General features: G+C 37.4%; 3 protein-coding genes across 3 annotated transcripts; 2 read left to right on the top strand and 1 right to left on the bottom strand.

The window, feature by feature from the left end:
• On the bottom strand, positions 395 to 5,602 carry LOC18587696 (eukaryotic translation initiation factor). Its single transcript, XM_007011639.2, has 9 exons — positions 5,088 to 5,602; positions 4,329 to 4,400; positions 4,008 to 4,103; positions 3,447 to 3,659; positions 3,157 to 3,254; positions 2,856 to 2,943; positions 2,414 to 2,764; positions 2,090 to 2,332; positions 395 to 1,818 (listed from the first exon to the last, which is right to left on the bottom strand). Exons 1-9 carry the CDS (start codon positions 5,241 to 5,243, stop codon positions 742 to 744), a joined length of 2,394 nt encoding a protein of 797 aa, XP_007011701.2. The 5' UTR covers positions 5,244 to 5,602; the 3' UTR covers positions 395 to 741.
• LOC18587695 (phospholipid hydroperoxide glutathione peroxidase 1, chloroplastic) lies at positions 6,552 to 8,976 on the top strand. The gene is made up of 6 exons (XM_018127396.1): positions 6,552 to 7,031; positions 7,162 to 7,238; positions 7,351 to 7,412; positions 7,507 to 7,625; positions 7,713 to 7,880; positions 8,624 to 8,976. Exons 1-6 carry the CDS (start codon positions 6,768 to 6,770, stop codon positions 8,651 to 8,653), a joined length of 720 nt encoding a protein of 239 aa, XP_017982885.1. The 5' UTR covers positions 6,552 to 6,767; the 3' UTR covers positions 8,654 to 8,976.
• LOC18587693 (probable folate-biopterin transporter 6) lies at positions 9,026 to 13,148 on the top strand. The gene is made up of 5 exons (XM_018127395.1): positions 9,026 to 9,523; positions 9,792 to 10,461; positions 10,772 to 10,873; positions 11,945 to 12,115; positions 12,201 to 13,148. The coding sequence occupies exons 2-5, from the start codon at positions 9,817 to 9,819 to the stop codon at positions 12,792 to 12,794; spliced, it is 1,512 nt and encodes a 503-aa protein (XP_017982884.1). The 5' UTR covers positions 9,026 to 9,523; positions 9,792 to 9,816; the 3' UTR covers positions 12,795 to 13,148.

Raw genomic sequence — 13,230 nt, 5'->3', positions numbered from 1 at the left:
GCTTGGCTTTCCACTTGTACAAGTACAATTGATTCTTGTTAACATTATTTCAATTTGTTGAAACCAGACAACGTGTCAGGAATATGAAATTGTCAAGACATTATGTGTTGAACTTTTTAAACATGAACATTATATATCTAATTAAGAAATTTCTTTAAAAAAATAATACATCATGATAAAATAAATAATGAACTGTGACAAAATGATATGGTAACTCTCATAATACATCAAAGACTTCAAATAGATGAACTAGGCAAATTGACCTGACTTACAACGAGAATTTTACAAATTTAAGTTAAAAAATTGTTTCAACACTCGATATTAGGTTAACATTTCAGAGAGAGAGTAACGACCCATAACAAAGGGATAAAGTAGGCCCATGACAATCGAAATATAAGGACAAAGTAAATGCATTATCCATAAAGAAAATTGGGGCCTCATGCAGGCGATGGATCAAAAACTTCGTACATGGATTCTAATGTACTGTAACAACTATTCATCCCTAGCATCCTGGGGGAAATATAAAGCATTATGTTTCTCACTCGATAAACAAAACTAAGAATGGGGAAAATCTCAAACAAAAAAAAAGATGTACAACTTAAATAAATCTTCTTTGTTCTCCCATCCATCATCTTCAAAACTCAAAACACAAAATTTTCCCAAACATATGAGATGTGAAACAGATATCTGTTTAGTTTCCCGCATGGCACTCTAAAAAGATAACCAAGAAGCAGTCTGGAACTATGTAAGCAAACTTTCACAAGCCTGCACGTCAGTGTGTTGCTTTGCCAACAATTCTTGCCCAGAAGGGAATGAATTAATGCTCCCAATGGCAGCACCAAAGATGGATGCTCGGAACCGCTCATCTTCCACCTTCATCAGAATTTCTTTGATGACTGTAAAGTCCAAACCTCCAGCCATAACCAGCTTCCCAAGAACTTCACCAAAATTATTTGGTGCTTTTGGTAGATCAATACCGATATCATCCAACAAAGAGCCATATAGAATAGAACCAGCTCCTATGTCCCTAGCAGTGAAGACGTTCTTATTAAGTAAGAACTCAAGAAGCTTTGTGACTGCATCCACACAAGGTGGGCTGTTTTCCAAAGCAAGAGCAATAGCTTCTTTCACGACCTCAGGATGGAAAGTAGGGGCTTTCAGCTCCTCAATACATTGTAGTGCTTCATCAAGTAATCGGATACTAAAAAATTCTTCAAGCAGTGACTTTGTTTTTCTCTGAAGATCTGCAGGATTCGATTTTGTTGCATTACCCACATGCTTCTCAGGAGAACTGACTGCAGCAGGATTTGATTTTGTTGCATTACCCACAGTCTTCTCAGGAGAACTGACTGCAGCTGCTGCTGATATCTCAGGCTTAGGATTCACAGGTTCAAAACTTGGAGGTCTAGCTGGGGGCCCACCACTACTCTGTAACAATGGACTCGATTTCCCCCCTATTATGCCACCGCTACCTTGAGGAAGAAACTTCGAATTAATGGAAGGTGATTTGCTGATGAAAGGTTGCTGCACATGCCCAGCAGGCTGAGGACCCAGTCCATCATCCCTTGGCATTGACCGAGATCGAGGAATCTCCCAGTTATCAGCATCAAGCCCAGGCATTCCAGGCATTTTCCTGATACCAGGCATACCAGGCATCATACCCCCAGAGCCAGGTCGGGTAACTGGGAAACCCCCAGAGGCCATAACCCCTAGAGCCCCACTGTTACGACCATTTCTCATGATTGCAGTTGCACCTGGTCGCAGCCCCAGATTCTTCTCTGCTTCGGAATGAATTTCAGTGATCGTCTTTGCTTTAATCTGCCAAAACAGGATCAGAAGAGAATGTCAAATACTCCCACAACCATATCAGCATTTATAAAAAAAAAAAAAAGAATTAGGCAAAATCAAGGGTTGGTATTATGCTTTGTACTTCAGGAAACAGGTGACTACTAAAAAACAGGTTTGGTCTGCACTTATGGAGCATGGAAATATGATGTCTGATGCAATATAATAATGCAAGGAGAAGGATTGAATAAAATTATGTTTGTTGATGAAAATGCTTAAAGTTTAGCATATACAGAATAACAACCTCTTCCCGTCTAGGCACCCAGTTGTTGGCCCTCAAATCAAGAACATCACGAACCATGAACCTTAATCGTGGAGCAAGTTGCAAATTTATTGTCAGCTCCTTCAGCCTGCTAAAATAGATATCATTTACTCGCCGAGATTTTGGGCTCTCATCCAACTGCTTCCCAATAGTGTTGAAAAACTGACATATAGCCTCTACATTCTCCTCAGCAGGGCACGTCTTGCCATCATGTCCCAAAAGCTCCTGCTCCACATAGAAACATGGTAAACAGACAAGTATAACAATGAAGCAAATCCATGCCAAAACTAATGCAATGAAGAAAACCTGCACAATATGGTGGACAATCTTTTCAGGCACCATTTTCTGCTTCAACAGCTCACCAATTAGGCGTATGTTTCCCAGAGTTCGCAGTTTAACCATTCTTTCTTTTTCCACACGTTCCACTTCTTGATCAGGGCCAGTCATTTGCCTAATTTCTTCTCTCAAATTGTCTGCACCTTCAAATGCCTCCTGGCAATTGTTCAAAAGGATTCGCTTAAAAGTAATTTCCTTTCCTCCAGGCTCATCAGAAGGAAAAGGAGGAAGCTTCTCATTGAGGTCAGAACATAAAAGAGCATACATAGGGCAAAATGTTGGCTCCAACACAGCCTTATCAAACAGCAGAGAGATAACACCCTGAAATGCAAAGACGGTAAATTCAATTGACAGACACAAATGATTAGATTGATGCCAAAGATGAAGGTGTCAAGACACGACCAATCAAAACCTTTAAAATGTCTGGAGTTGTAATGCCAGAGTCAATCAACTGACCCTTAAGAACATCAAACTTCTCTGGGGTCAATTTGTTCAATATACTGCACAGTGAGAACAACATTTGTGATGACATATTTATTATGCAAACAAACAGTTTCTGTATAGAAACACTCACAATAAACAACCCTAAGGATAGAGCATTAAACTAGATAATCCAGATAATGCATCCTTATAAATAACTTAGAGATAAAGAAGATGCAATATAAATTACAAGAGCCCATGACAAATTAAATGTGATTCATAGGATCAGTTACCCTTTTGCTGTCTTCAAAACACGCTCCTTCTCGGAAAGAGTACCTCTTCGAGCTGACCACGGGACTTCAGCCTTTACAAGCACAGGAGTAGGTCCTACCTGATTCACAGGAAATTCAAATGAAACAGGCAAAAGCTAAATATGCAAATGTATACATCAACCTCAATTGCAACTTATACTTCGATAACTTTAACAGATTGTGATAGCAGAAAAATAAATATCAACAAATCATCCGTTTAAGTAATATGAGAAGATGGTGGGGGAGTGGTCTAAATGGTAAGACATTGTTACCCCTTGGCTAGTTGAAATTTGAGCCCTTGCAAACTGGGAGTTTAGATGCTCCTGGTGATTATTCATTTCCTGTGGCCTTGAATCAAAACGACTGGAAATCTCTTTATTGTCTTGAATTGTATCCCAGGATCTTTCATCTCCAGGGGCAGCAGATCGACCACGCCAATCACGGTTGTCTGGCTCAGAATAACGACTTTGGGGTTGAGCTTGGAGCTAATGAAAAATAAAACAGAAGCCGTAATTGCTAAGGTGCTATGGCCATAAAGAGAAAGGAGATAAACCAAGAAATGAATCACCACAATGACATGCTCTGTTCACCATTTTCTTTAGGGTATAACTTGGGGATGAATAAGTATTTAACAACGTCTACAGCACATGAATCAGAATGTAAAACACGAGAGTCTCAGAAATATTTCCAAGCATAATCATTATTACAGTTGGACTGCAATATTCCAATAATTATACTAGGAGTTGACAATCGATTTGAGCAATGGCTCCGTCCACCCAAAAAGAAGCAACATGTAAACAATTTTAATAAAAGGCAACATCTTCTAAACTCACATTGCCATCAGCACGACCCCAGGTTTGATCTTCACCAACAAACTCAGACTCAATTTCTTGTTTTATCTTCAAAATATCCTCAGGGATATCAGCAACCTGATGGAAGAAGCAAACAAAAAAAAATCAGATAACAAGTAGAAGGTTCTAATATTGCATATTGATTAAAAAGGAATGTTAGCCAAATCTATTTGGAATATAAACTCCTCTCTCTGTCACCTACAAAAATTATAATGCAAAATAAGCCAAAAATCTGACTTTTGCTTCACAATTTAAATAGACAAATGTGATTCCCTAGATCATCATTTAAAAAAGACAAAGTACCTCCTTAAGTTGTAACAGCTGTTCCCGCGTATACCGGACAAACTCATGACCTTCAAACCGCAAATCCCCAGCCTATTACAAACAGCAATAGAAAACTTATAACATGAAAACATACAAAAAATTCAAATAATGGATTCAAAAGCAACTTATGGCTCTTCAAAAGAAAAAAAAAAAAGAAACAGCATTGCTAGAAACATTATCCTTTGTACATTACAGAAAGCCAAACGGAAAAAACTCAACTTCCTCTCATGGATATCAAGGCTGCACACAATCCTATGTCACAAAACTTTAAATAAAGGGCCGAAACAGGCGCATTCCTCTCTAAATTTACAATTCTTTAAAAGGCACATTTGTTTTATAAACTTATAGAAGCCTGTAATGTAATGTAGATTCTTTATGGGCATCAACATACTCATTGCATGCCCACCTAATGCCTGCATATTCATGTTTGTCCATATTTACAGCAGCTACACAAACTCAAGTGCTCCGCCAAGAATTAGGACAACTAAAAATCCATTACCATCAATCCCCCGATGTAACAATCATTTCAAATTTTAAACTTGTAGCATGACTAGCATTACCTCCTCAGTCCACGAAAAAATAACAAAAAACAATAAATCCACTTAAAATTTGAAAAAAGTTTCAATTTTAAAAACCCCAGATCTGAAAAACAAATTCTTTACAAACTCAAATATAAAAAAGTTCCAATTCATAAATGGAAACGAATGTAACAATCAAAGCTAGGGTTTTTGAATGGACCTTGAAGGCGGGACGCAGAATCTGGGAATCCAAGGAAGAAGAAGAAGAAGAGGAGAACTCAAAGCGAGTAGCAAAGAATCTGGTGCTACGCGGACCACCGCCGCCGCCGCCGCCGCCACCCGGCCTCAAACTAATCACCGTCTGATCCGTCTGCATAATTCAGATTCTACAAAGGAGAATGGCGAACCGATACATGTCCGATAAAAAGGAAACGGAAAAGAATAAGAAAACCGTCGGAAGAGAGTGACAGAAGATAGGTAAGGTCCTTGAGAGGGAATAGATGAATTGGGTTTTTATTTTTAAATTAGTACAGAACAGAGATTGAGTTATTCTTCCCTCTGCTCTTCTTTTTTATTTTGGATTTTTTTAATATATTTTTCCCTGAATTTTTCCTCTCTCTCAATCTGGATACCAAGCTCAACTCTTTGCAGCTGCAAAGAGAAGAAGAAGAAGAAGAGAGTAGCTTTGGATGAGAAAAACCCTTTCACCCTTCGCCGCTACCCCCTAGCCCGTTACTCCATGCTCTCTCATTTACTATTTTACTACCAGTTATTTTTTCTTTTATTTTATTTATTTAATATTATTTTCTTTTCTATCAACTAATATTAGTATTATTAAGCCTTTTTTATTTTTATTTTCCATATGGATTACTTGCAATTTTGGGATCTTTTCATTTCTTTTTTTCTTTAATATTGTAATTAGAGATGAACATTTAATCGATTCGATCAGTTTGATTTTAGAAGAAAATAGAATTAATGGAATTCTCACAAAATCGAAAATCAAAGATAATTCAAATTAATATATTTCAATTAATTTGGTCTATTTTTTTGTGTTAATAAGATTTATATATAATATATTTTAAAATTTTTATTTAATGTTTCACTAATAAAACTTACATGTCTTTATCATTTAGTCTAATTGTATTATGTATGTTTCTAAAATAAAATAATAAATATAAAATATATTTAAAAATATATTATTTATGATAAAATAATTGAATAAAATACTCACCTCCCCAATTGGGCCATTGAGTCATTGACCGTGGGTTTGGAAATGTACATTTTAAGGCCCATAATTTAGCCCAAGAGTGCACTCCCTCGGGTCGGGTAGATAATTGAAAATTTGAACTCAAATTTTAATTTTGTTAATTATTATACTAATTATAAAGTAAATAAAATTAACAAATATCATAAATTTAGTAATATTTTAAAAATATTCCAACAAATAAAAATAAAATTATATTAAAATATACTTACTTATATGTTTATAATCTTAAATAAATTAATTTAGTTAATCGAAAAGAATTTTCAAAACCAAAATTAAATTTATTTGATTAATTTAATTAATTCAATTTCAACTGAAAATTGTTCATTCCTAATTTCAAGTGCTAATTAGATCTCATTTCTCACCAATTAAGTATTTTCTTATAAATGAATATATTGCTTTTTACGAAAAAAAAAATCTGGACAGCATAAAAACAAAACAAAACAAAGTACAGAAATCAGCAGAGAGTGAAAACAGGAGATGTTGAGGAACGAACACGTGGAATTTTACCTTCCACTACAAATTCGTTTGGACCGAAGGTGAGGCAGTTTGAGTTGTCTGCTTTTCTTTGCTGTCTTGTAATAACTACATATATTTTGTTGTAGACAATTATACGGCTAAGGAAAAGAAAAAACCATGGCTTCCATGCCTTTCTCTGCAACTTTTCCTTCTTATCTTCATGACTTGTCTCAAACCAAAAAGATCCCAGTTATGCCTTCTTCATGGCCTTTCTCGATTCCTTCCATTGAATCATCGCTTGGGTCTTCGAAATCAGGCTTTTTGCAACATGGGTTCTCTTTGCAGTCCTCTTCTGTTCCTGGGTTTGTCTTCAAATCTAGATCTTCAGGGATTTATGCAAGAGCAGCTACAGAGAAGACTCTGTACGACTATACTGTGAAGGTACAAAAGTTCTGACTCTGTTGCTGAATTTTGCAGGACTTTTGGAAGTGCAGCAACTGAAGAATTGCAACTTGATAATGTTTTTTCACTTGGCTAATGGATCTCTCTCTCTCTCTCTCTCTTTGAGCAGGATATTGATGGGAAGGATGTTTCTCTTAGCAGATTTAAGGGAAAAGTTCTCTTGATTGTTAATGTTGCTTCAAAATGGTACAGCTTCCCTTTCAAGATAATTACAGTATTTTCTACTATTGTTCAGTTTAGTCTGTTTTCTGTCCTTTACTTGGGGTCTGATTGAAGAATTTTTTATTTTGATTCATAGTGGTTTGACGACATCAAATTACTCTGAGCTTTCCCACATATATGAGAAATACAAGACTCAAGGTGAGCCAAGTACTCTGTGTTTGGTATAGTTGTTTCTTCATACACTGTGTGTGACCTGTTTTAACAAGATCTGTTCATGCAACTCTATTCACAGGATTTGAGATTCTAGCTTTCCCTTGCAATCAGTTCGGGGGACAAGAGCCTGGATCAAATCCTGAGATTAAACAATTTGCCTGTACCAGGTTCAAAGCAGAATTTCCAATATTTGATAAGGTGTGTCTACCTGCTTTCCCATTTGAGTATAGCATTTATGATGGAGATAATACTTTTTAATGACTAAAGGAAAGGTTTATGAAACAGGTTGATGTGAATGGACCAAACACAGCTCCCGTTTACCAATTCCTGAAGTCGAATGCAGGTGGATTTTTAGGTGACTTGGTCAAGTGGAATTTTGAGAAGTTCTTGGTGGACAAAAATGGCAAAGTTGTCGAGAGGTATCCACCAACAATATCGCCTTTCCAAATTGAGGTATGTATTTACAGCTATTCTGGTTCTCTTACCAGTCCAGTTAATCTCATAGGAATTGAATTTTTCATGACATAATAGCAATGAGATATGTTAATGCTTGTGATTGAATATCAATGTTAAGGCATGTAATTCTTTAATAGAACAACCAGTTTTTATAGTTCGACATGAATAACTCTTCCCACCTGTCCTGTGGTAGATATGTTGAGAAAATGGGTTCTAGAGCAAAATTCGGCAACTAAATTCAATGCGTTTTCTTTATGCGCATTCGAATGCCAGTTCTATAAAAAAACTTTCTTGTCTGATAGAGTAGTCAGAACAATTATATCTTACCATCTTTGGCTGGTGAAATTTAAAAGCTGCTATAAGTAGTGAAAACCAATTCCTTTAAATTTTATGAATTGGATGACGAATTCAGTAGTAGGATCATTGTTGAGTGATAGCACCCTATGAATGTAACTTGCTGCTTTTCTGCATTGATTTTATCTATTGCTTTACATCACGTTGGAAGTAGTTTGTTCTGGACTTTGCCTATTTGCACTCCGGTCCCCTCTCATTGCTGATACTTGCTCACACTCGGTGCAATTGATATGTGTACATTGTTGTTCAAGGGCACAAGTTCAAAACATATGACTGTGTTATGACTTGGTTATATTAAAGGAAGTGCTACACTAATCCTGAGTAGTTCATTAAGAAAGAAGTATCTTTATCTATTTAACGAAATAAATTTATTCTTTGTGGTGCAGAAGGACATTCAGAAGCTCCTTGCGGCATGAGTCTTGAGCCACAGCAACATGCATCCCGTCGTGTGCTAGCATGAGAAATGAAGTAGATAGGTGTAAATTTTGCAATCAGTAAATGAAAATGGAATGCTTTTTTCTGCTATATAAGTCTGATACATCAATATGTACTTTTGTTTTTCTCTTCCATCATCAGACGTGGTATGCATTTAATTAGCCCTACTTGTTCAAATTTCTGCTTAACCGTTATCGCAAGTGATCTTATTTACTTCATGTATAGGGTTGCAGAAAAGATTTCTGGTGCAGTGTGGATTCGAAAAATAAAACTCTAATTTGAAAGTTTATCAGATTCCGGAGTTTATTCACTTTATTAACTACCAAGTTTGCAACTAATCGGATGACATGGCTTGGTTTGTTGGTCACTTGACATCCTTAAATGGGTGGGAGTGGACGAGCTCGTTCCTGTTTTTCCCCCATTTTTTATTTAGTCAAAGCAGATAGAACAACCAAGCTGGACGCGATTTTTTTAATTTAGTTAAAGTCAACTTGCACCAGTTTGTCAGGATGAACTCTCCAATAGTCATAATCAACTCTTCATCCGGAATGACTACAAACGTTGCAGCCTGGGGCTTGGCCCAGCTGGTTGGCCCACCTCCTTTCCCGCAAGGCTGGCTTTCTGGCCTGTCCCAGATCCTGCATTTCCCATTCTCCCTTCATATATATATATATAAGACCTCAAACATATATATTCAAGGGCTGCACTTCCTTTCCAATGTCAAGTTCCGCGACGAATTAGTATATTATGACACTCCGAGGTTGGACTTTGGAATGTAAAAGGGGGAGGCAATCGTGAAAGCTAACCACTCCGATATCGTGGGTGTGGAAAAAGGAGAACACTCCTCCAAGGTAACGATAGTAGTAATATTTTATGTCAACCAATAATGGAACATGGCCAGAGCCCCGACCCCAGAGGTTTAGCGGTCAACGATGGCCATGCCTAGACTTTTCCACCATACCTCTCTTTTTTGGAGGGACAGGACACCATATCTTTTCCTTTATTAAGCAATAATATAATCTTCGTATGGCATACCTGGGGTAGGCCATGGATTTATAAGATCCTGCAGTCAAAGTTTCCCTGTCTGTGATCTCCTTTGATCTATAGCGCCATTTGCAGATCCATGCTCCTTTAAACCTCAAACATGGATTCCTCAGAGAAAGAGGGACTCGTTGAAGAGTCTCTCTCGAGTACTTCCCAACAACCAGCCTGCAATTCAAACCAAAGCAATATTTTCTCACTCTTTCTTGAGCCCTTTCAATGGCTACAAATGCTCTCTTCCCAGCTAAACCCAACTTTCATCTTTGGCATAGTCCTCGTCTATGGCCTCAGCCAAGGCTTCTCCAGCTCTTTCTTCAAAGTAGTCACGGACTACTACTGGAAAGACGTTCAGAAAGTCCAGCCCTCGGTAGTGCAACTTTACATAGGCCTATACTACATTCCATGGATTATGAAACCTGTATGGGGTCTATTCACTGATGTTTTTCCAATAAAAGGCTATAGAAGAAGACCATACTTTGTGCTTGCTGGTGTTGTTGGGGGTGCCTCTGCGTTGATGGTTGCTCTTTTCGGTAACTTGCCTGCTGCTTTGGCATTGGGTTGCTTGATAGGGGTTGCAGCAGGCATGGCAATAGCAGATGTGACAATTGATGCGTGTATTGCAAGAAATAGCATTAAGGTCCGATCTTTGGCTCCGGATATGCAAAGCCTTTGTGGATTTTGCTCCTCTGCCGGGGCTTTAATTGGTTACTCCACCAGTGGGTTTTTTGTTCACCATCTCGGAGCTCAGGTTAGCTTCTTCTCTCTATTTTTTTGAACTTAATAGGTATCTGATATCTGTACCATTGCAATTTGAAAAATTAGAAGCCACGATTCAGGACTAAATGAAGGTGGCTGCAGATTGAGGAAAATGGCCAGAAGCACTGGCCTTTGACCTCATAAATTGTCAGTTTTCGCTAAGCACTGATCATTTCAACGTTTGATTATATTCTTTAGTGAAACCAAAAGTTGTAACCATGTTGAAATTCTTCTGTATCAACTACTAGCTTGGTATCTAAATTCTCTCTGTTCCTCTTTCTTAACATATATAATTGCTGCAGGGAGCTTTAATTCTTTTGGCAATCCCACCAGTTTTTATCACAGTGTTGGGCTTTGTAATCTATGAAATGAGATCTACCAGCCTTCAATCTGAGAAGCAGAAGGTTAGATTTTTTCTTCTTTCCGTATAAATTCTCCTGCAAATACTATGTTGCTACAGTTTGGTAAAACATTAGAGCCATTTCTTTTATTACGCCATGGAAACTGTCGGCTTCAGGTTCCATCTTCTTTGGATTCTAAGAATTAGTGAACGATGTAATTGTTGACTTAACAATTAGTATATCAATTAGTCAAACCAATCTAGATCATGATTGGTAAATTCTACAGATTTTCCATCCCTAGAAAGATTTGCTTTCCTTCTCACGTCATTTAACAACTTTTCTAGGACTGAAGCAACTGGATTATGTCAGTGCAGAGGTAAGATCTGCAAACTTTATCCTCAGTTGGTCAAAAGACAAAAAAAAAGAAAAGGTTGGTCTAGATTATGAAACTCACAGTTACCCTGCAAGGTCTTGAAAACTCCAGTAGAACATACTGCAGCTTTCATTTTTTTAATGAAAAGGGAAGGGTTTGGCAGGGGACTATGCTTCCTATGCTGAGGACTGGTGGTTGAACAGCTAACCACTCCACATTACGTTAATATAGGTGGAGACTATAACCAAGAACTTCTCATGTTTATGTTTGAAAGTGTAATGACAAGATATTCTGGTTGTTTTTTTAAAGAAAAATCAATCTCTTTATGTTAATGTATAATTTAATCTGTTCAAGGTATGTTATCATTCAGCAACTAGCATTTCTCAAAAGTTTAGATATCAACATCAAGTTCCTTGCCTTATAATCCTGTTCCATGCGCAAAACGCCCTTTTTTTTTTTAATTTTTTTATGAAGGAATTGATGTCATCTTCAGTCTCTATGTTTTGCACATCTCATCTTTACCTATGCTGATATCTATAGCATCATGAGGAGAAGAGGTTTATCTGTCAATGGCAACTCCAGCCATTAAACCTTAAAAGTTCTGTTTCAACTTGAACAACTTAAACTCTGTCAAAGATGGGAAAAGAAAACCTGAACATTCCTTTGAGAAGTGATGAATACTTGTAATAGTCCGAACTCTATGCTAATATATATTTTTTCCCAATACTTAATGTATCTATGTTGTGTGGATGCTTATACAGGCAATGGAAACGTTAGTAGTTGCCCTAAGGGGGATGTATCAGACAATCAAGTTCCCTCAGGTGTGGAAGCCGTCACTGTACATGTACCTCTCTTTGGCTCTGAGTATAAGTACTCATGAAGGGCAGTTTTATTGGTACACTGATCCGAAAGCTGGTCCTGCATTCTCTCAGGTTTCTCATTATCCCAGTTAAAACAGTAGAATACCCTACCAAATCCCTTTCACATTTCTTCTTATTCAATCTTTCTCAAGTGCAGGAATTTGTTGGGGTCATCTATGCAATTGGTGCAATGGCTTCAATGGTGGGGGTTCTGATCTATCACAAGACACTAAAAGACATTCCATTCAGAAACCTACTCTTTTTCGCTCAACTCCTTTATGGCACATCCGGGATGCTCGATCTGATCTTCATCCTTCGATGGAACTTAGTCCTCGGAATCCCAGATTACTTCTTTGTCATTATGGAAGAATGTGTCTCACGAATTATCAGCAGAATAAGGTGGATTCCCATGATTGTATTAAGCACCAGGCTTTGCCCTCTAGGCATTGAAGGCACATTTTTTGCACTGCTAATGTGCATTGACAGCCTCGGTTCCCTGACATCCAAATGGGGTGGAGGGATTGTTCTTCATACGTTGCATGTCACCAGGACTGATTTTACAAACCTGTGGTTGGTTGTTCTCATTAGAAACACCCTGAGATTTGCAACTCTGGGTCTAATTTTTCTCGTCCCCAAGGCTGATCAATCAGATGCTTTGATCCCCCCAGATATTCTGACAAACAATTCAACTGTAACAGCAGATGATGAGGGCTTGGAACTTGTCTCTAAGAACGAAATAGATGAAACTTAGCTGTTCTTTTACATGTTTATATAAAATAGAGCCTGGACCGGAAAAGAATGAACCTGGATGACACCCCCAGGTTCATGGTTCTCAAGCTCAACCTGACGATTGCATTCATACTCAGAAGTCAAGAGGGATCATTCAGGATTTTTCCAATTCCCTTCCTGAGAGTCCACTGCTAAAGTTGATGGCTGGCTTCCCCATTCTCCTGGGGAATTTGTCAGTATTTCTCACTTGATGATTCCCTCATTTTCCCTTCCATGGGAAGTTCTGTGCCGAACATATTGTTTCATAAAAGGAGTAAGCTTTAAATCAACGCTTCTCTTGTAATTATGGTTATGATAAGATTAATATTTTTATTAATTAAATAAATTTTACATGATACGACAATATTATAATAAAACAAACTTATTTAAATAAATATTATAAAAAAATAAATATACCA

This window comes from Theobroma cacao, chromosome 9 (assembly GCF_000208745.1).
Source record: "Theobroma cacao cultivar B97-61/B2 chromosome 9, Criollo_cocoa_genome_V2, whole genome shotgun sequence".
Lineage (NCBI taxonomy): Eukaryota > Viridiplantae > Streptophyta > Magnoliopsida > Malvales > Malvaceae > Theobroma > Theobroma cacao.
This window is presented reverse-complemented; position numbering and strand designations above follow the sequence as displayed.